Source organism: Dermacentor andersoni, chromosome 11 (genome assembly GCF_023375885.2).
Source record: "Dermacentor andersoni chromosome 11, qqDerAnde1_hic_scaffold, whole genome shotgun sequence".
Taxonomy (NCBI): domain Eukaryota; kingdom Metazoa; phylum Arthropoda; class Arachnida; order Ixodida; family Ixodidae; genus Dermacentor; species Dermacentor andersoni.
In genome coordinates, this window is record NC_092824.1 from 13,731,744 (window position 1) to 13,756,124 (window position 24,381).

A 24,381-nucleotide genomic window follows, 5' to 3' on the forward strand; every position below is an offset into this window, starting at 1 on the left:
AACCAGAGGCATTTAGTTGTCGTGAGTGTCAAAAAAAAAAAAAGAAAAAAAAAAGCAACGGAAACGTATGCACAGCGGCATCCATCCTATGCACACCGCTGTGAGCACTAAACGAGCGAGAAAGAGGCGGTTGCCCTTTGAGCGATTAGTAACGAGACAGCCATCAGTTTTGCAAGCGCAAGAAGCCGAAACCGCCTGCGGAACAAAATCCGAACCGCCGCCCACCTGCGCGCGCGGTAGTATATAGACGGGCAGGAGCAAACTAGCACTAAAACAAACCATGCAACGACAACCGAGAGAGGAAGGCGCGCGAAAAAAATTCCCTATATTCCCACATAGTGCCAGCACATGACAGAAAATAAAAAGTTAGGAAATTGGTGCGTTTTTTAAAAGTACAGACGGCGCCGTAAATATACGGCACCAACCATTTTCGGACTTGTGTGCGGCGCCGTATATTTACATCATTGACCCTCAAAGGGTTAAGCAGGTACGGTTTAACGAGGTTTTACTGTATTTGAAAACAATCTGTATTCAATAAAAAAAAGTTATGTCCATGCTTCTTATGAGGGAATTCCGGTTATTTTTGGGTCTCCCCTCATACACGTATGTTCTGGCACGGTGCAGAAACAGCGACTTTGCCATTTGAGAGAGGCTGAAATTTCCGCCACGGTTAACTTTTTTTGCTTCGCACGCAGCATTGAGGGGTCTCTCCTAAGCTTTTCCTCTGTGGTGGGGTCTGAGTAATGCTGGTGTCTCCCACCGCGTGATTTGCGTGCTGCTGAAAGCATTGTCAGCGTGCGGTATGTTCGAATGAACCATCGCAAATGCTTGTGCGTTCGAATTACCAGGCGTTTTCGCCTATTGGAATACACATAACTTTTACGGGACCACAGTGTCAGTTCGAATAAACTGGAAGTTCAAATTCGGCGTGTTAATTAACGAGATTCAACTGTATCAAGTTCTTTTTGTTGTTTCTATCAAATGGCCACAAAAATGGAGCGTTCTAGAATTTTTATGCGTTTCCTAATTATTTATTTTGTTTTGCAATGTAACTTCTTAGAAAGAGCATTCCATTATGTACAATTCGCTATGCTGCAATGTGTGCTGGAACATAATTTGTAGTGGCAAAAATTTTTTTCTGGGACCTATAAAAGGTGACCATTTTCTCGCAGTAACGAAAAAGTTATCCGGCAAACGCCAATTTTAGGATCGAAACAACGAAAGTTGGGGCCTATAGAAATGCATGGGGGCCAAATTAACCATAGATTCGAATTAACCAGAGTTGAATAAACGGAAGTCTACCGCAGTTGTGTATATTCTAAAGCATACATGAGCACCAACGATTATGCTGGAATGCACAACATATCTTGCATAAATTGACTATGTGCTTGACCTGTAGATAAGATTTCGACAACAGACCGACTGTTCTCGCTCCTATCATTGCGCTTCGAGTGTTACTTGTTTTCTAGGCACAAGTTCACCAAATATTTACAGTTATGACGCACAGTTTACTACAACATGACAATACAGAAATGAAACTACGAACAAGTGTTTGCTGGACACTTTCAGTGGCTCCGATGTCACACATCATCCCCACCCATCATACTTACATCTGTCCGTTAGTGGTGGTGTAAAGGCTGGGATCTCCAGTGCTATCAACATACTGGACGTATGTCGGGTGCACTGCAGAAGTCGGCTGAAGGGTCACAGTGCCAGGCGTCTGTCCATCGGCATCGGCCACTGCCAGATAACGGGGAAAAAAAAAAAGAAGACATTCCAACAGAGAAAAAAAGTCCTCTCGAAGGTTTAGTACGAAGAAACTCCTTGCTATTAAAAAGCCAGTCATTTGAATTACCGTATTTACACGATTGTAAGTCGACCACTTTTTTTTTTAATTTGAAAGTCTGAAGTTGGGGGGTCGACTTACAATCGAAACCAAAACATGGCCCCGCCAAGAAAAGCGAGACCAACGGAAGCTACAACGTAGTTACAATTTTATGTTTGCTCTATGGCCCTACCCGTATCTTTTCACTATCCCGCGTGTTTGTTCACTTTTCGGAAGGGTTTTTCAACATTTTTGAGAGTTTCACAGTGCACGCAACACTCATGGGGAGGGTGTCGATAGGTGATGGAAGCGCCACTGTTCCCATTTGCGGCGGCACCCTCAGAATGGCGGTGCTTGCGGGGAGTATTGGTAGTTCATGGAAGAGCAGACACCGCTTGCGGGTTTCTCTTTCTCTGTTGAAAGGCATTGGTTTGACGCGTTCCACTTGACTGCTGGCAACGTGCTATTTCTACGCTTCCCCAGTCATCATGAGTGCTCCAGGCCCACTAATCGTTCGGCACTCGTTCACAGCAGCGTTCAAGAGGGCTGCCATCCTTTACGCCGAAGAAACAAATCACTGCGCAGCGGGCAGCAATTTCTATGTTTCTGAACGGGTGGTGCGAGAGTGGCGACTGTAGCGAAGCGAAATTTTCACCTGTGACGGCAAGTGAGAAATTTCCCACGTGCCGAAGTCTGGACGCTATCTGGAGCTCTAGGCTAAGCTTGCGGCGTACGTCGCTGAAATGCATCATCGGTCCCTGCCAGTGAAGTGCGACATGGTCATGAAACAAGCCCGGACCTTCGCTTAAGGGAGTGTCCGCCGTGAGTACAACGAGTGGCTGGCAGCAGAATACCGCAAAATCACGCCAACCGGACCTGTCAAGAGAGCCTCCCTGACGGCTGCGTGTGGTCACGCAGCCGTCAGGGGGGGCCGCAGCGGCAGCAGCAGATTCTGCAGGCGCACGGGAGTCGCCTAGGCAACGAAGATGTCTTCGCTATTGTCAAGCAATGCGTGCTCCACCCTGAACACATGAGCACGGCTGTTCTTTGGCTCTTCAGTTTGTGTGCTGAATGTAAATACAGCTGTTTACAACTCCAACATCGTGGAAAAATCGACTCCATAATTTTGCTGCATGCTGTGCTTTCTAGAAATTACACCAATAAGATATTTCGTGACGGTCGATCAGGACGGGTCCATTTCAGAAATTTCATGACGAGTCCGTTCCACATTCATTATTCATGCGCATTGTGAGGCGGAGATATCACGAGTGTGACCTTGGCTCCACTGTCGGTTTAAGCTGTGTTCCACAAATTTAGTTTGGAGCTTTCAGGCTTTATGTCCACGTGCGAACTTTTGTTGTTCTAACCAGCATGGGCACGTACAAACTTGGTAGGCCTTCACAGTAGCTGCCACAGCCGATCGCTCACGAAGCCAAACTCTGCCTGCCCTTAGTTAGCCTGCGAGTGTGATCTCGTGGCTGATCCCCATGTCTAGGGGCACAAACATATCGCGGGCAAGCTACTCGCGACAGTGTGCCGCTCGTCGTTCCCAGTGTCTAGGCCTAACCAGTGCTGCCTCATCAGAAGTCGGCAACCAAAGTTGCGTTTTGGCACCAAGTCAACGAAACCCTTAAATGGCTGTACACCAATGGCACTTCGAAAGCCGAGGAACCACCTCAGTAACATAGGGCACTGATGGCAAGTGAAAAAGCTGAATGGCGGCAACTTGGGTTTGATGTTTTCGACACTGCGCATGCAAATCAGTCCAAAAATGCAAACGAGGCACTGTACAGTGTGCACAATGTTGGCTGCCGCTCTCCCTTGGTTGTATGGAGTTGGTGGTGGTGCTCCAGGGAACTCCAAATAATCGAGCAAGACTGAAAAAATTAGGTATGTGGAAGACACAAAATTTTTTTCCCTTTGTTTCCATCTGCCTGCTGCACAAGAAAACTGTGGCTCCCCAAACATTACTCTTTCAATGTTCATAAATTTGAATGGATGCACACATCTCGGTGTATGTTTCAATTGTCAGATACGTGTGACTGCTTGGTCTACGTGTTTAGCACATGTGCAGCCTTTGAAAAATGATGTTTTCATTATAGTGTGGTGGCACTTATAGCGCAGATATTCACAACTCCAGTGACTTGCACTATAAGCGGATAGCACTGTGCTCAGGTCAAACTGTACTAAGGCCAGTACGACACCCTCACTGCTCTAAAGGGTTGGAGACTAACAGAGACAGCACAACTGAACGCCAGCTGTGCTACGAAATATCTGCAATGGGGCCGAGTCGAATCTGTTCATATGCGGAGAGGCATTGGAACATTTTACTAACATTTTTTAAAGTGAGCACACCTGCCAACCTGTGAACTTCAAGATTAGTTAAAAAAAAAAACACAGATAGGACGAACCACGAGGGGGGGGGGGGGTCGCATATATTTTTTAAAAGTTTGCCTTGAGCACAAACCTTTTGTGGAATACCTTTAGACAGAACACTGAAGAAGCAACAAACTTGGCATGGCAGAGACTGTAAAGCAGCTTGTACTGTACACTGTTCTCCGACCACATCCATTTTTCAAACTTTGCTATTGCCAATTTCACGTATTTCAGGAGCTTTTCTGAATAAACTTGCTTGAAGCAAGTATCCCTATGGTATATTGGCGTCTTGCGATGCCACGGAGTGGCAGCAAGGTGCCATCACAATTTCTTTCTTCTATACATCACATCCTATGGCACCTTTAAAGCCATTTTTTCCGTGAGCAGTTTTATGAAAAGTAAACCTTTTCATAAAACTGACAGCAACATCCGTAAAATCGTAGAACAAGGCAAAATTCATGAACTTTACAACAAATTCCCGAGAGATTGCAGGTATGATTGAGTTATTAAAAGTGTGTGGCAGGCAGGCTTGGCTCAGTACAAACGGCTCACCAGCAAAGCAAAGTGGGCTGCATGAAAGCAAGCACGAGAATTTTTGTCATTCCTATTGCTCTGACAAGGCAAGGTAAAAGCCTAATAGAAAGATGCTACCACCACGTGATGCCTTAGACCTCATCATCTTATCAGCTAATCGAGGTCGGTAATACAAGAACAAAAATAAAAGAAAAGAGCAACCCATCAGCCTTCCATAAAAATTCAAGGACACCTAAGCACTTCTAATGAGTTCTGAATGCAAAAGCATTAATGTCCAAGTGAATGCCGCTGAGTGGTCTTACTACAAGTTATGAAATCTTCGCGGGCAAGCGAGCCCGTTGAGATGTTTGGCACACTTTGAGTTGGCCTTACCGAGCCACAGTTAGAACGCAGGCTAGAGCTTATGCAGACAAGAACGTGCAGATAATACAGGCTTCCGAGAGCGAGAATGACATCGAGTCACGCTGATGCCCTCTCCCCTCACGCAACGCCTGGCTCGCTACTGGGGCAGCGAGTGTTCCCTCTCACCCGCTCTGCTCCGTCAAGGCGCGCTCGTGACATGGCATCGCAGCCGAGGGAAATTCACCTGCCGTTTCGCTGTCACAGGCACCGGCCTTTTGACTCAATGGGCCATCTGACGCTTTTGCATCAAAACACATTCAAGCAACGGAACACTAAAGAGAAAAATAATTTCGGCTATGCTAGGTCCTTTTCTGACACCAAGAAACCACTCTAGATGTGAGAAGAGGCGTGTCAGGCCAGAAAAAACACAAAAACAGAAAACAGGTGGTGACGCTCAATTATGCTTCCTGCACCAGCTCGCCCAGTCATCATAGATTTTGATGATATCTGCACCAGCCTAGACCATCTTTTTTTTATTATTATTGGCAAGGATGCACAACATTGCATTTTGAAAGAGCTAAAGACTAACATTAGAATGGGAAGTGTCTCGTGTGGGCTGCAGCCCATACTGATTGATCTGGTCTTTCCCTTCTCATGATCTGCATCCATTGTCACTGACAGGCCTATGCAAGCACACCACCGGCGGCTTCAAGAACTGCCATTAAATTTGGAGGAGGGCAGAACCCCGATTTGGAGGATTTGGGTAAGAGAAAACACAGCTCGCACCCTGCACGATTTGGACATGCGAGTGATTGTCCACTTGGCAGCCATTTATGCAGCAATCAACAAATTCTACATTCTTTTCTTTTCACAAGAGGATGAAAATGTTTGTGCAGGTTCCCAGTCTCTCACCTGCAACAGCGATGAAGTGCGGCGTGCCATTGGTCGTCGATACCTGGACCACCGTCGCCTGTGGACTCGTCTGTGGTGGGGATGTCGAGGGGACCACCTGCTGAGCAGTTGCCGTGGCAACAACCTACAACAAACCGGCACACATCAGTTTTTCAGAGCACTAATGTTTACTGCTAGTCTTATGCATGACAATTCGCACACTGTCACTTGCATTGCAAACAAGTTCAGATTAACCATACCTTCTTAAGTTTCTTCACCAATATGTGTTGTAAAGTTAAATCCCCATATAATGAGGTCGGCAAAATGCAACCTTTACTTTGCCCTATCAAAATGTCATTATACTGAAATTAAATTTTTTATGTCAATAAGTACAGTTGTTGCTGAATTTTTTTGCATGGCAGAGACCGCAAAATTTTCTGCATTATCAGGCAATAAAAAAAAATATGTATTTAGAAAAAAAATCCTTTTGCTGAATTTGAGAGCAGGCAACCAAAAATATGGTTTCATGCTGTGTAATGCTTCACATCAGCTGTATGAAGCAAAGCCTGCAATGCTTTTGCGTCCACTCCGCTCCAACAGCTGATAAAGTTGTTTGCTGTGGAGTGATGCTACTACAATAGAATCTCGATAAATGGAAGTCACTTAAAAGGAGCTGCTGCTGAAACAGAACACCATCGTCATGGCTGGTTGGTTTTGTATTCATGAAACATCTCTGGAATGTCTCTCAGTAAATGGAACTGCTGATCAACGGAACCAGTTTCCCTGGTCCCTTGAGGCTCCATTTAGAGAGAGTCCACCGTATATTGTAAAAAGCACAGGGTAAGGGGAGTGAATGCTTTGTCCGCCTTTTGCTTCAACACAACTCCAAAACTCGACATCATGTGACCTCATTTGACAGCACACATAAAGCTGCGGCCATCTAGCACTGCGCAGCCATTGGACCTGCCACAGATAGGGTGCACAGGCAACGTACAGACTCAGCCGCGCTGACAACCGTGCGCAGCCATGGCTAGGCTACAAGAGCAGGACAGGTGCGCTTGCCTCCCTCACTCCTTTTCCCTTTGCTAATGAGGTATCGTGCCCTTTACGTCACGTCGCCATCTTTCTTGGCTCACCCTTGCATGCTTTTCTTCGCACCCACAGCATACGGTGCACAGGGCGCAATTGCATCCTCCTGCACTTGGACTTTATACGGAACATGACAGCGAGAAGTTCATACTGCCCTGCTTCGACTACCGCTTTCTGTCATGCAGGGCAGAATTTGATAGGTGCCGAAAGTAGTTTAACGATTTGACAATCTGCACGTGCGGCAGTGAAAGTTCGTAAAATTAAGAATATGTATAAAGACACTTCATTACGGTGTTCTATGGAGAAGTTACAAAAAGTTAAGCACTTTGGTATATTGAAAATTTCCTTACATTTCAACTTCTTTAAATCGAGGTTTAGCTGTGTCTGCATAATTTCAGCCTACATCCTCAGCCCCCACAGCGCAACATATGAAGTTGACTAAAGTTGCACATTGGGCTTGTTGGTATATCATGATGGAGGCAAAAGGTGTAGCGCATCAGTGTAGCACATCAGCGCACCAGCGTAGCACATTTTTTAGTATGAAGACCCATAAAGTAGATATCCCGATCAGGGTAATTATATTCGAAAGTGACACATGGTAAAAACGTATCACCGTGTTCCTGCTGGAAAAACGGAATATTTTGGACGTTAAAGATCCATTCCTTGTTAAAAACTCTGAGCAGGTTTTAGAATATGTGAACTTGCATGCTAACAAAGGACTAAAAGCTTTTTTCATCGGCATCAAAAACCTATACTATCGTTACCATGGACTGCACTTACACGGCTTCCGTTGAACCCGGGTTTGATGACTTTGGTGGTGTGAGGTTCCAAAACGAAGCAGGAACTTCTATGACTAACTTTCTAGAACTTTGAGGTTTTTATTTGTCATCTACCTTTGTGACTTGGAATGGTGTACCGCACTTGCAAAAAAATGGAGTGTGCATGGGTTCCTGCCTTGCCCCAGTCTTCTATATCTAGGCATGTTAGACAGATGGCTATAGACGAATGGTTGAAAGATTGATGACAATTTCCTGCTCGTCCTTGATTGTAAGTACCAATATCTTGAGCAGGAATGTGGCAGTGTGCTACGAGTTGTACGAGTGTGTCTTAGGCCGCGCGAGCATACCTTTGAGTTACCTAGTGACGGTGCCACACGGTTTTTAGACCTACAGATTGTTGTAAATCACCTTCAAACATGCTGGTGTTATCATCCACATGCTGAAAAACCATTGCTCTCATTTTGTCCTTCACACTCTAAGCTTGTCAACAGAGGCATCGTAAAGATGTGCTTATTCAATGCTCTAAGTAAACCGTGCCAGCATCTAATAAATGTAAGCTTCACACAACAACTAAAACGCCTTTGTGAATCTGGATACTCTAACTACATCATCGTATTGGTAGCTGAAGGATTACTGAAGCAACTTCAATTGAAAGTATCCTTGCCTGTGTGCTCCAATATTGCGGGCGAGCTCCACCACTGAAAAAGCTGGCGCCACCATCGGCGTGACGTGACATGAGGGATCACGTGGACACAGCGGCCGCGTCGGCTGCTTCGGAAACGCCGAAGCGAGCTGAAAACTAAAGTTTAATGTCCCACCAGCACTGTGGTTCTGATTAATTGGTGAGGCTTTCCCGCCTTGGGTGTCTGCGTGACAATATTTGAAAGTACTACAATAGGTAGCGGCGGCCTTTGGAAGCGTGCAGCATTGTAGGCTACTGTTCAATGCCGCAGTGCCGCACATACGCAACAGAGCCTGGTGTCAGCCTTATTCTCACGTAGCCGCAGAACAAGAAGCCGCGTGAAGCTTGGCTTGCGAAACGCAAACAGCCATTGGCTACAACTCGGGTATGCAACAAGCACAGACGCGAGGAAGATTTCTGCTATGGCGCTGGGACTGCCATGTTCAGTGAGTTGCAGAAGACGCACAGTGAGGCGCTTGCCCGCGCACGCTGCCCGCCTAATGTCATAACAGTTTGGTATATGAACTTGTTGATGCTAGATACTGGCAAGTTCACTGGAATGAAAAGGGAGCGGTAAGAAGCACATTAAAAGAAGCGTGGCATATGGTCATGCTTGTGTTATGAATTAACACACTGAATTATAATACAGAAGCTGCGGGAAATCGCACGCTGCAGAATACCGGTAAACATTCAGTGTGACGCAACTTGAGAAATAATATTGAAACATCCAAGAATTTAGAACAAATAATGAAGATTGAATCGTTCCGACTGCACATCACAGTCGCCGTAGGCATCGAAGTCTCTATAACGAAATCATTTTTGAACAGCTTTGATAGCGTCCACGCAACAATGGTCGCTTGTGTACTGTCAAATGCTCACATTCTGCGGCCTAAAGCTCACGGCACGATGCGACAACGCACTCACAGCGAAAGCGAAACATTGTGTGCGGACATGCATGCAGATGCCCAGTCGGTCGCTGCGAACCCATGCAATCGCTGCATTGAGGCTTAATTCTGTTATGCTCCATTTGGTTATACAGACAGCCCACTATAAGAACATATTTCACATAGTTTGCTCTCACCGTTTGTCTACCTTCCACGCAAGAAGCCGGTTCGGGAGACTCCATCGCGGCGATCATGCGCAGTGGCGTTCACAGTACATATTCGGTAAACAGATAGGGTCTGTAAACGATCCTGTGCTTTCAGTTTGCCCAAAATTATTATTTCAACAGTAAGAAACTTCCCCCATATTGAGAATACTTGCAGAAATGTGCAGGAGGGCTGCCGCATGGTGTTTTTACTGAGCGCTATAAGCAAAACCTATGAGGAGTGCACCGCGTGATCCCTCATACTACGCAAGGACAGATGGCAACTTCGTAAGTCCTTGCCCCCAATAGGGAAGAACAGGGTAGCAGTCATAACGTACATGCATGGATTGTCACATCGACTCAAGAAAATAGCACAACGCAATAACACTCCTGTGGCATTTTCAGCGCCTAACAAATTAAGCAGTCCATAGAAAGACCACAACAGTAGGAACAAAGAAGGCGACCTGCGAAACGAATCCCTGGAATAAGCTTGTAGGGTGTATATAACAGGTGTCGTCTACCAAATACCTACAATCTGCGGAGCTTGCTCCATCGGCCAGACCGGAAAATGCCTTAAAGGACCCCTCACCAGACATGGCCATTTCGAGATGGCAAGCACAGGGCATACATTGCACGATAACGATCGTGTCTGCAAAGTATTACATCGCTAAGCACCGGGGAAAGATCTGAAATTTCAAACCAAACACTGTTTTTCCTGCTCCTCGCAGCTGCCGCGCTCCAAGCCGGACGGTGACCTAGTTGTGCCCCTGTGCCTACGTAGTCGTGTCCGCAGTGTGCCATCGCTCGTGGTGACACGTGACTTCAAGAATTATTCAAGACAACATCTGTTAACTGTGCAATCTGTTGCTTGAATTGACGAATTGAAGTTTAGAGAACTCATAAAACACACAAACAGAATATCTGCGTGTTTTTTGTTTTACTTCGCACTGCAGCAAGAGGAATGTACTTTCGCTTCGTCTGCTTGCTTCCACGGTTGTGCAGTCACGTGCACAGGTACCGAAACTATGCCATTTTCTACCGTGTTCCAACGTGTGATCATGCTCTGCGATCTGCTTGTTCTGCCTCAGTATTCGTGTAGTAATGGATTATACTGCTAGTCATGTTTCCTTGTGCACAGCAAGCAAAATCGTGTGCTGCACGAACGAGACAACAGCTTGCACGTGACACCGTTGGCGAAAGTGTGTGGCGAAAAAAAAAAAAAAAAAAAACTTGAGCAAGAATAAAAAATAAAAATGAAGGCACGGCCTGTGACATATGCGTAATGCGGTCCTCGAGGTCCTGCATGTTAGAATGCAGGGAAGGAATTTCGCTTGCGTAGGCTAGACGGGGTGAGTGGAGAGAGCGTCTTGCTTGGCAGTGGAGCCCGCCTGCTGAAATTATGGGTTCGCGGCACTGAAATATTTGTATCTCGGCTATTAATGAGCCGATTTTAAAAATTTTCATGGCAGGATCCTCCCTAGAGAACAACTTCCAGCGTATAACCAAAATTTGCTATGGGGCCTGGTGAGGGGCCCTTTAATGACAGGCTTAGAGAGCATAACAGCAATCTAAACAAAGAGCAGGTCAATGGTTTCCTTGTACAACTCTGCAAAAGAGGCCCCTGCCGGCCCCTCTTTAAGGATACTGTGATCCTAGGAAAAAGCCTTAACGAAATGACCAGGCTCATCATTGAAGCTGATCACATCGCCACCTTCAGTGGGTCTCGTATCAGCAAACCATCCATCTCATAATCACGAAAAGAGGTGGAATTTGTGTGTTTGGCATGATTCCTTAACACAGATTTCCCGTTCTGGGGCGAGAGACGCTATCAGGTTGCTCGGAGCATATGTTCTATTGCATGCGAGAGATGACTATATACGTATGCTGTGAACTCTCCATAAATACTCATTGTTGAAAGTTAATGCCACGCGTGTGTGTCGTCTGAGTTTTTCTTTGGCACTGTTTCTGATGCGCTACGCCTTTTGCCTTCATCCTAACATATACCTAATGCGTCGAGTTTGGTACCTCAAAATGCTGATTTGTGTGCGAGAAACAACACAGAATCCACTGGAGTGTTGCTGACACGCTGCAGCAAATCTTCAGTTGTGGATAATGCAGTAGACCAACTACCAATTAAATACTTAACGTAGTGATTAATTTATAACTCAACAAACATTTCTTTGTAGTTTTTTAGTACATATGTACTCTTCACGGCCAGAAATAAAGGTGATCAAAATGCAATTTTCCCTAATGTTGGATGGTGTTTAGGTTTTCTGGCATTATTCTGAGTCCTATAGTACCATTCTTGGCGACCAGATAAGTAGCAGTGCAAGATCATGCTCTCTAGTAATTATTTGGGACAGGTCTTCTGCTTTGTAATTTCTTCGTGCCCCGTTTGTAAACGACTGTACTGTGAGACATTGAAGACAAAGACAGCGCAGAATGTCAGTGATGCACTTAGTCGGTGGCACATTAACTAGCGCCTCTAGTTGGCACAACCTAGAAAGGGGCATGTTTCCTATAAGAAAGTGCCATTTTTTGCAAGGGGCTAATCACAGATGCCAGCGTTCAGAAATGATCCCAGGACGTAGATTTATAAGCGCCTAGCTGGACACAACGCATGAGTACATAGTAGCACATTTTTTTTATTCTCACCAAAGCCTGTTTAAAGTTTCATGCAAAGTTCAAAGCACGGGAGTCAACGAAAACTGCTCAAATTCGGAGCCACTCTTGAAAGAGAAAAACAAATGCTAAGAAAACTTCTTATTTACCCTCTTCATTATCGTCATCATCATCAGCCTATTTTATGTCCACTGCAGGATGAAGGCCTCTCCCTGCGATCTCCAATTATTACCCCTGTCCTGCGCCAACCGATTCCAACTAGCGCACGCAAATTTCCCAATTTTGACGCACCACCTAGTCTTCTGCCGTCCTCTACAGCACTTCCCTTCTCTTGGTACCCATTCTGTCACCCTAATGGTCCAACGGTTATCTAGTCTGCGCATTACATGACCTGCCCAGCACCATTTTTTTTCCTTTATGTCTATTAGAATATCGTCTATACCCATTTCCTCTCTGATTCATACCGCTCTCTTTCTGTCTCTCAAAGTTATACCTAGCATTCTTCGCTCCATCGCTCTTTGTGTGATCCTTAACTTCTTCTCAAGCTTCTTCGTCAGTCTCCAAGTCTGCCCCATATGCCAGCACCGGTAAAATGCACTGATTGTATACCTTCCTTTTCAAAAATAACGGTAAGCTTCCAGTCAAAAGCTCACGATGTCTGCTGTATGCGATCCAACACATCTTTATTCTGTGAATTTTCTTTTTATGGTCAGGGTTCCCTCTGATTAGTTGACCTAGGTAAACATACTCCTTCACAGACTCTAGAGACTGACTTGCGCTCTTGAACTCTGGTTCCCTTGCCCAGTTATTTATCATTATCTTTGTCTTCTGCAAGTTAATCTTCCACCCCTCTCTTACACTCTCCCTGTTAAGGTCCTCAATAATTTGTTGTAACTCGCCCGCAGTGTTACTGAATAGAACAATGTCATCGGCAAACCGAAGGTTGCTGAGGTATTCGCCATCAATCCTTACTCCTAAAATTCCCAGTTTAATAGCTTGAATACTTCTTTCAAGCACGCAGTGAATAGCATTGGAGAGATTGTGTCTACTTGTCTGACCTCTTTTTTTATAGGTATCTTCCTACTTTTCTTGCGTAGAATTAAGGTGACTGTGGAATCTCTGTAGATATTTCCAGGGTATTTACGTAAGCGGTCTGTACTCCTTGATTACGCAATGCCTCTATGACTGCTGGTATCTGTACTGAATCAAATGCTTTTTTGTAATTCTAATTGACATTAAAGAAAAAAATGAAGCTGGGCAGGTCATGTAATGCGCAGGTTAGATAACCGTTGGACCATTAGGGTGACAGAATGGGTGCCATGAGAAGGGAAACACAGTAGAGGATGGCAGAAGACTAGATGGAGCGATGAAATTAAGAAATTCGCAGGTGCTAGTTGGAATTGGTTGGCGCAGGATGGGTAATTAAGAGATCGCAGGGTGAGGCCTTCGTCCTGCAGTGGACATAAAATAGGCTGATGATGATGATGCTATGAGAGCTCTTTAATGAATCCCAGAGAGGTTTTTCTGGCTACAAGTGTAGCATGCTACACCAGATGGGTATGATTAAAAATGAGAGTATGCTCACCATGCACAACACAGATTAACAACTTACATAAAGCAAACCCAAACATTCAACAAATTAAAGTATCGATTGATATCAGTATCTCCAAAGAAGTTTAAAAGTGCCCTCATTACATGAGATGCACACGCACCCTTAGTCCATGGGCTAAGGATGTAACAGCACAAGGGACGGATTGAAAGGAAAGAACAGATAAAACGGGCTTACCATCAACCAAATTTTATTGTGCCCAAGGCCATTTCGTTTCATTTGTCCTATGGAGGAAGGAAAGAATAAGGAGGGGGCATTGCGCAGCACGATTGAAGCCAAACGTATCGGCCCAACACGGAATCGTGACGTCACAGAGCGCAGCAGGGTTTTACTGCAGGTGTTCTGCAGAGTTACGACAGGGCAGGTGAACAAGTGCACATTGATTAAAAATGACCATGGACCAACCATTCCCGGCCGATATGCTGGGCCACAGAGGTAACATATTGGGCCAATACTGCAAGGTAAAAAGCAAACGGAATGGCATCATGGAGAGTTCGCTTGCCAAAGCTGGCTGCATGCCCATACCACTCTCGCCTCGTCTTTATTGCCTTCCTCCATCGTTCTTCCTGGCCTGAGTGCAGCAAACCCTCTTAGCTATAACATGTACCGGCCAGTCCTAATGAGTGCTGCTTTGCAGCCGCGTGTCCCAGCACTCTTGTCTATGCGAGATGCCGAGAGCACACAGAGGAGGAAGCTGCACGCACCACTGCCTGGGTCTGCTGTGAGGCCGCCGTGGTGGCTGCTTGCATGGTGGTCGCTGGCTGGGATACGACTGCCTGGGCCTGCGGGGGCGAGTTCTGTGGCTGCTGGACGTGACTCGAGCTCAGCGGCTGCATCTCCGTGATGAAACCCTGAGCTTCCATCAAGCCGCCTCGGGCCACCACTCTCTCCCGTCTGCGGAGGGTGAGAGAAGGCTATCAGTTCTCCTTCTGCACACAAGGTGGCAAAAAACGTTCACGAAAAGAAAATTAACATTCACCCGACCTGTACCTTGAAACTATAAAGCAAATCCTTGCGGGTTCCTCAGAAAGAAAGTTTCACAGTTGAAAAATCTGTCTTGGTTCGGGGATTGAACCCAGGAGCAAGGAATTTGTGGCATGATCATTGCACCCTCTGAGCTAACCAGGAGGCTAGCAGACTGCAAAGCAAGGGTGAATTTATCTACAAGTACAGGGACAATGAATGCAGCAAATCAGTTCTGCGGAAGCCCACAAGATGGAGGAATGTTCATGAAAGGGAAAATTTGTCACCCCCCTTTCACCCAAGAGGAAATGATGAAGCTAATTAGGGCCCAGGATCAGACCTCTCAAATCCTGGCAGTCCAGAGGGCTCGCGAGAGGGCCGTCAGATTTCACCTGATGGTCCCCGAGTGGGCCTAGCCAGGTGACGTGGAGTTCGCTTACATCTATAGTGGACCAAATAAAGTTGTTTCACTCACTCACTCACCCACTCAATCACTACAAAGCTATAATGGAAACCCATACAGGTCTGTCCTGAATGATGAGGCACCGCACAACCCATTAGAGAGATATCATCGGCAACACATCTAAAGTCATGTTTACATATATGTGAAAGTGGCACATCCAACCACATTTTGACAGCTTGTGAAGTTTATGCAAATGTGGATAATGCCCCAGAAATGTGCATGATGGGTCTATTCCAATTCTGGGCACCAATGATGCCAGTCTACTGTAATAGCAACGAAGGCACCTTCAAGCTCAAGTATTAAAACACGCTTGTAATGCATTTCTGCAACTTGATTCCACCTAATGTTTACAAAAAACTAGGGGGTGTACTATTAGTATCTTTAGAGACCAAATTGGATGTGAATCTAATAGTAGTGCCAGAAGCAAATCAAATTGAATACAGAATATTGTTTAAATCGTTTGCAAATAATTGACAGCCTTCTCAATGTTAAATATTTGTCATTATACTGCACATTATAAAGTATGCGTTAATAAAAGTACAGGGGGAGCATTAAAAACTAAGTAGTTTCTTTGGAAACCTTGGGCTCATTGGAGCATACACAGTCATGGATATCAAGTACAAAAGACAGTGGGGCAAGTTGGTTCATTTCTTCGTTCGTGTCCTTCTGTGATGCCATTATAAAGTTTTAAAAAGCAGACCTGTGGGCCAACTAACATCTCTGTATGCCTATCAGCAGTGATGGCAGAGCGAGAAAAAAAAAATCATTTTCTTCTAGGTTGTGGCAGATAGTTCCACTACTGTAACAAGAATGTTGCAATCGAATGTATCAAAGTTAATCTAATGAAAGAACAGAGGTGCCATTTCTATAAATAGTACCAAAAGTTCCCCACTGCCAAATGTCATGTCTAAAAATTTTATTGAGTTTCACAATGTTTTCCCGCAAAAGTCTGGCTCTCTGGGTGATACAGCATGCCCTAGTGTGTTATGTTCATTGTGTACAGGATGAAAGTTATTGAATATTTAGATTTTTTCAATGTCAATTTACTCTATTTACCAGAAAGTTTTGGCTGGCTAACTAAGCTAAATTCTGTATAATGAGCTTGACAGGGGCCCAGGTAGCCCCCACAAGGCATACACAGCGAAAGGGAATGCAAGATACAAAATTTATTGGGACAGGAACAAAGCAAAAAGGGCAGTGTGTACATCTTCAAGAATACAAAAATTACATGACTAGTCTGCAAAAACTTGGAAGAACTTGGACGTGGCAACGTTTGCATCACTATATATGACTTAACATTGTATAAAACTTGACAAAAACGATAAAAGCAAAAAAAGAATAAGACCTACTTTATGTTGAATAAAACATGAAGCATTCGAAAAGTATTAGAAAAAACTCACTTTTGCCTGAAAGGCAAAGCTTCGATTGCAACAGTAAATTATTGGACAGCTAGCTATACGATCGATATAAATACAATAGTTTTATTAGCTGTAGAAACTTGCAAACATTCACTTACTAACTAAATGAACAAGCACGGTGTCACATGTGCACAAGCAAACATGAACACATCTCACTCGATGACCACAGAAACTCGCTGTCAAAATGCTGGAGTGAGGAAGTGTGGCAGCAGCAGCAAGCGAATTGACCTTCGTGCTTCAATTCTACGAAAAGCTACAAAACAGTGCACTGTGGACTCTGTTTTTGTCGCAGATGGCTTTCAAGATACAGTGGCCCGGGTGGGCACGGCTGCTCAGGCCGCCTGGAGTAGAATGTGCACCCCCCCCCCTCCCTACCCTTCTCCGAACTCACTCATACGTACAGCACACAGCGACGACTTTATCACCCTTGGACCCTATGCAGGACCTCATGGCGATGCCGACAGCAGAAATGCACCTGGAGTCTTCGCATAATTGCTACAGCAATAAAATAGTCCAATTTTCTAATACTGATTATTTTTCTCAAGAATCGAATCGAAGGACAATATTGTACTCGTATCTGAAAGTTTCGAATATTCACACACCCCTACAAAAAGTTAAAATAAATAAAGACCCCTGCTATATTTAAACCCTTTACGTGAGTGATGACCTCAAAAGAACAAAACATGGCTTACTCAAAATGCAAAGGAAAGCATGACTATGCTTTCTTGTGCACAAGCACAGTTCCTGCAACAACACTGCGACACCAGACAGAATGAGCCCCAACTCTTCTACTGAGGTTTATTGTGAAAATGCTGCGATCTGTACAGGTTATATTAGTAGTACAGGTAGAAGGCCACCTAAAGAAAACACCGCAATGATGTTTTTTTTTTTCACTATCATTTCTAGCTTTACTTGCATTTTTATTAAAGGCAGGCAAATATCCATGTTCAAATACAAATCAAATACATATAGTAAGCATCAACTACTGAATCAAATATCAAATAGTCAAATACGGACATATGTATTTATAACAGGAATATTTATTTTGGTGTAAACAGCTACTACGTCTGTCCTGGCTAGTATAAAATAGACAGCTAACTATCAAGAACAAAGGATCAGTTCTGAACACAAGATCACAAATTGCCGTATATTTAAAGAACACTGCACCAATAACTCCACAACTTTAGAGCCTGGTTGCCAACAAGCTTTCCAAGAAAGAATGGCTGCTGTATGACTAACTTTCCAGAAACACTATATAAATAGTTCTCGAAAAAAGGTATGAAGTTGTGGAAAAAGCTAAAAACAAGCTGCCAAGGTGCTTGTCTGCCACAGACACATGTAGACAGTCACTTCCAAGGAAAATATCACAAGTTGTATGGCAATAGATAAATCTGTTACATGACTAGACTGGCGTTACATTTTCTTCAAACTTAAGTTGGGATAAACACATAGAAGATGTTTGTAGAAAACTAGCCGCAGTGACGGGAATCTTATCTCTTTGCCGACATCTTCTTCCAACACAGGCCAAAATCCAAATTTATCATACACTGTTTGCTTCACATACTAACTACTGTGGTCTAGTATGGGCTACAACGACAAAAAGAAACGTTGCAAAGATAGGTGCACTTCAAAGGAGGATCATGCGACATATTGCTAACCTTGATTATCAGTCTCCCACGCGAAGTGCTTTTATAAGCTACAATATAATTAGTGCAGAATATATGTATATCTGTATCGCCTGCTCTGCTGTTTTTACTTTTCCACTGTAGCTTTCCAAGATATTTTAATGAATCTAGCATCTCTAAGAAAAAGACGTCACACTATCCACATGCAACGATGATGTTTGGCTTCGCCCGAAATTTCGAAATAATTATAAAGTTCAGTCATTACAGCACAATCTGCCATTTATTCTAAATGAGCATAAATGTGTGATCAGTTACGGCGTAAAAGAACTGAGAATGTATTTTCATCCAAAGAATGAATGGCTATGTATGTTTGCCTTTTGTTTTGCAAGTACTGTTTAACATGAACATGTATGTATTCTATTTTTCTTTATATTCTGGTGTCCTAACTTCTTTTGTTTGTATTTAAAAATTTCGAAATCATATGCTGTAGATTAATTAATTAATCGCCCTTATGCTACTGTATAATTCATTGTTCTTCGCATTTCTTGATGTCATGGACACTACCTGTTGCTGTACACCAATAATGCCTTGTAGAGGGGGTCATGGGCCTAGTCAAGCTGTCGAGATAGCTTTTAGCTCTTGACCCTTTCCAGGACCCATTATTTCTGGAAAAATAAAAATTGAATTGAATTGAAATACACTAAATGACAGACTACAAGCAAAAATCACAGCTTGCAGTAGACTACTGCCATGAAACCAAAAACAAAGTTTGGCTCGCTTATTTTCTTCCTGCATTACTTCGAAAACTTTTTTTCTGTCTAACTTCCAATAATTAGAGATGCTTTGGTTAGCAGACAGAGAACTGTAACTTGACTTTAACATTCGGTTATTGCGAAATATTTCGTTAGTTTTGAACATTCGAAAATACTAAATAGTTCCTTTTTGAATACAAATATTAATGGTTAGCGCGTAGTACTTGATATGTATTCGAAACTTAAGACATCTGCCTGCTACTAATTTTATTTTCTCAAAAATATTTTGTTTAGGTTTTGCAGATTCGAGCACTCCTTTTATTTATCTGGCCTTCTTGGCATAATACTTTCTGGTAACCTGTATAAATCACAACATTTTCGCAATAAATTTCAAGTGAAAAGTTCGCACTCATTCCTTTCTAGTGTCGTCCAGTTGTCAGTACTTTGCAATATGCCTCCTTGCAACAAACATAATGACCTGAGCCAATTTTTCGCAGTTTTATTCCTCCTGCCTTTATGGAAAGAAAGACTCACATCTTCACAGCCACACAGGAGGGACAATTGTCATAACCCATGTCATTATGAATATGTTTTAGGGGGTGGCTTCTCTTATGATTAGCAGAATTTTTAACAATTACACATACCAATTAGCAAAAATAATCTTCCTGTACTAGATTACTTTTAAAGCTGGACATGATTTGCACAAGAAATCTAAATAAAGCATTTGACTAGTTAACAAAGTTTTGCTTATTAAGCTCAAAACTAATTACTTTTCATCACATATTGCCATTTAAGGATTCTAGCCGGTGACTTCAAAAATAATATCCCCTTGAAACAAATTTTGAGGATGACACCAGTTTCAAGAAACGCTTTCCCAAGGTTTGTGACGAATACATAGGTGTTACAGTAATGTTTGACCTTCAATGCATGGAAAGTTGTTTTGTTAATAAGTATGCAGAACAACGGTGCAATTTTACCACAATTTTGACAGCAATGATATCAAAACTGGTGCTAGTTTCAAAATTCGTTCCAAATGAATGTGCCTTGTGATATCACTGGCTGAAACTCACGTATTGCAATATGTGCACCAAATAATTCATTGAAATGTTGATTAGTGAAACTTGTTAATTTTCAGTTATGAATTTTGATTTCCAGCATAGATTACCTATGCAGGAAATCAAAATGCATAACGGCTTCTTCGTGTCATCACCATCACCAGCTTATTTTTATGTCTACTGCAGGATGAAGGCCTCTCCCTGCGATCTCCCATTACCCCTGTCCTGCACCAGCTAATTCTAACTTGTGCCCGCGAATTTCCAAATTTCATCACCCCACCTAGTTTTCTGTCGTCCTCGACTGCGCTTCGTACGGAAGATGGTCCGACTACTGACCCCTACACATGCTGAGGCGTTCCCCAAGGCGGTGTTCTAAGCTCTGTTCTTTACAACCTCGCGTTTCTTGGGCTGGCCGAATCCCTACCGGAAACAGTGAGTATCTCAATCTACGACGATGACATCTGCATCTGGACATCAGTGGTCACTTGCCTGCAGGTTCACGCAAGGCTACAGAAAGCAGCAACACAGGCATCTGACTATCTTCACACACAAGGCCTTACCATCTCAACAAAAAATATGTGTTAGTGGCTTTTACGTGAAAAGCGATGTCTCGTTATCCAATATGCACCAATGGCTAGCCTATCTCCTACAAGAGAAATCATCGGTTTTTGGATGTCATTGCTGACCTTGATGACATTGGATGTCATTGCTCTTGGAGCCCTCAGGTTGCCCACTTGAAGAAGAAGCTCATATCTATTGTTCATGTCTTCAAGTTCATCGCCAGCAAAACATCGGTATTGTCAGTGGGCTCCATGCTACAGTTATATAGAGCACTTTTTATTGGATTCCTACGCTATAGCTCTCCCGCACTTGCTAAAACATGCAAGTCAAATCTTCAAGAACTTCAGAGCGTGCAAGCACAGGCACTACGTGTTTGCCTAGGCCTTCCACGGAGCGTCTCAACAGTAGGAACCATTACAATGGCTCAAGGCCATCCGATCACGACTTACATTAGCACCGACACGTCTAGGGCCCATGTTCGCCATGTTTCACGGATGCAATCAAGCTCTCTTGCCTGTCTGCAAGAACGACGACCACAGGCGTCCTTCTCCAACGTAGTCAGCATCCATCGTGACTCCTCACCATCGGGCTTCACACCCTCAGCCCATTCAACCTCAGCGTTGTGGTGTTTAAAACCTCAAGTGCGTCTTACAGTTCCAGGGATAAGAAAGAAGACCAACCTGCCTACCTTGGCCTTGAAGCAAGCAGCTCTGGATTGTTTGCACACTTTCAACTTTGACCCAGTCCACATGTATACGGATGGCTCTTCCACTCAGACCAGCTCCACCAGCGCAGTGGTTCTGTGCCTTTATACCATCATGATCACTAAGCATACGATAACAAGATAACAAGTTCGAAGCTTGTTGCCCTCTGAGGTGCCGCTGATTATATTAACAACCAACCAGCTAATCGGTGGGCAATATTCTGCGATTCAAAGGCGGCCTTACAATGTCTTCTGCCATCTCTTCGTCGCGGGTCCTGTGAACAACTCGAGTCGGAGATACGAGAAATACACCATCATATGATCGCGAAAGGACATGACGTCGTGTTTCAGTGGCTGCCTGGCCATTGCGGTATCTCTGGCAACGACCTCGCTGACGAAGCTGCTAGGAGCAACCCTTGTTTCTGTACCTTTATCGCAGAATGACGCAGCCCAAAACTTAAGCAAGCTAGCGCACCGTATGACACTGGACAAATGGCACACACCTAAATTCACTCAACATCGATTGCATCCCTCGATAAATCTATGCAACTGCGGCTGTTACCAGGGCTTCCGCATAATGAGGAAACAATGCTGTGCCACTTATGCTTGGGCGTCGCATTCACCAAGCTAATGTGTAAAAGCACTGTCATTCACTTTCGAGCAGCCTGTTGTAGTTTTTCCAGCTTTTAAACATCACAGTTTTTAGACCTTTACCTAAAACTTTAACCTCGCCATATTGTCGCATTCACCAATGCATATACGTTTTTGAATGGAATGGCTGATAGCGCCGAGTGCAATGCCTGCGGTGTCGAGGAAACTATAGAACATCTACTGTGCTACCACCCATCTTTTGAAAATGAAAGACATGACCTCTGCACAGCTCTCAATCAGTTAGATAGAAAACCTTTCACCTTGAACAAGATCTTGGGACTATGGCCTCACATATATACAAAAGGACACAAAAGAGCTGCTGCGATATTTGAGAGCTACTAGATTGAGTCAGCGTCTGTGATCCGGACAGAGTGACCAAACGATATCCCCAGTGGACTTTCTCTTCTTCTTTTATTCTTTCCGTCCCCTTTTCCCTTTCCCCAGTGTAGGGTAGCCAACCCTCAGTCCTGGTTAACCACACTACCTTTCATTTATCATTTGCTCTCCCTCAACTGCGCTTCCCTTCTCTTGGCACCCATTCTGTAACCCTAATGGTCCACCGGTTATCTAACCTATGCATTACATGACCCACCCAGCTCCATTTGTTTTTCTTAAAGGGACCCTGAAACAATTTTGACTATTTTGTACAAACGTACCAAGTCGTTAGAGTAGGTCCTTTTGATCATTAATTGACACATCTAAGTGCTCCGCGTAAAGCGCGTAATTTATCATAAGGTTTTAAAAATGTGCATCGCTGCCGATCGCAGCCCATCGCCCGGCTGAATTTTAAGCCACCCTACCCATTTGACGTCGTTTACCTATATGACGTTAGTAGGGCAAGCTATCCGATTGGCTGCCCAGGGCACGTCACCAATAATTTTTCCAACTTTATGGTGGACAAATGTTGTTTGTATTAGTTGTAATGTTAGTTAATTTGTTTCTATAAAAAGAAAGTAACAGAGAGAGAATGCACAAGAACAATTTCTCACTACATGTAAGCACTTCTGGCACACGGAAAGCGTCGTCTGCTTGTGTTACAACGTGCTCCATTTTGACGAGAGCTCCGTGGTCAGAGAAAGTCTCAGTCTTTTCGCGAGAACCATGATTTGCTCTTGTTGCGTTGTGGGCTGGAAACGTAGCGACTGGAAATATGTCAAGCTGCGACATCGTGTCCCTCGGCAAGGCAGCAGATGAGCAGAATGGCTGCAGCGAATCGGACGGCCGCTATCAAATCGGTGCCAGGATTTGCGCGTTTGCGGCCATCACTTTACACCGGAAGATTACTACTGTAATAGCATTTCGCGAGTCCGGTATTCGGGTAAACGTAAGCGTAAGAGTACAGGGCCTGGCCGTTTGGCCGTGCCGTTTTATGGGATAAGTAGAAGCGCAAATGTGAGTGGTCTGCATGGTGCAACCGCCTGGTGGCACAGAGCTCAACCACACACAGTAACAGTAATGAAATATATTCTTCTTTGCTGCTGGTGTAAATTTTTCGCAGGAGTGTAATCATCAACACATTGTTTTTGTAAATGTTTAAAATGTTTTACACTTGGTTAGATTAATATGAACGCTTTGTTTGGCTGGTTAAGCTCTGCGCCAACAGGTGGCTGGACCGTGCAGACCATAGAGTTTCTAAATAAATACCCTAGAGGGAAATGTGGCGCTAGTGTCTATGAGGTTTCTCATGAGCGTTGCCTCAACCTACATGGGAATGATGGGAAGTACAGGCTTCGGATTGACTTCGATCTTTAGACTAGTGGCATTTGCTTGCGGTACAGTAAACTATGCTATACTCAAATATTATCGCGTAAAATCTAATTTTATTTCTGCAGTGTCTTATACAATGCACAACACGTTACATAAACTTTGTATGACTGAGATTGAAGCACGGTTTACTACGGTTTATCAACAGGGCACACCAGGGTATGCATTCTTGTGCGATTCTGTTCCTGATTTAACGCCAGGGAATAATTATTTATTTTTACAACAGCAATAAGAACCGTGCATGTACTTATATAAAAATACTCATCAAGTATTTATGGAAATAAAATTGTTGGGTTGTAAAAAAGTGTTGCGCCCTTGAGAGGAATGCTACAAGTGTCTGCTACGACGCCCGCTCGCTACAAACACTAGACTTTTCTCGCAGAAGACAGGCACTTGCAAAGTCTCTTGCTCTTTCGAAAGGCTGCATCGGCTGTCACGATTGCTCAACGTCTTCAAGTACTGTTAAGCACATCTGCTGCAGTGATAGCTAGGACGCTTGTGGCCTCCTACGAGCATGCTTCATTATATTTTATATTGACATGCTGCTTCCAAAATGTTATGACGTGGCTTTGCACTTACCCATTTTGCGA

General features: G+C 44.0%; 1 protein-coding gene across 2 annotated transcripts in view; it reads right to left on the bottom strand.

Annotated features, from left to right (window-relative positions):
• The window catches only part of LOC126517908 (DNA-binding protein RFX2-like), a 144,563-nt gene that overhangs the window by 111,779 nt on the left and 8,403 nt on the right, over positions 1-24,381 (bottom strand). For both annotated transcript variants that reach the window (XM_050167737.2, XM_050167732.2), the window contains exons 2-4: positions 14,541-14,730; positions 5,990-6,113; positions 1,611-1,740 (exon numbers count right to left, since the gene is read on the bottom strand). In XM_050167737.2, the coding sequence (XP_050023694.1) occupies positions 1,611-1,740; positions 5,990-6,113; positions 14,541-14,699 (413 nt within the window). In that variant the 5' untranslated portion in view covers positions 14,700-14,730. The remainder of the gene's footprint in view (positions 1-1,610; positions 1,741-5,989; positions 6,114-14,540; positions 14,731-24,381) is intronic.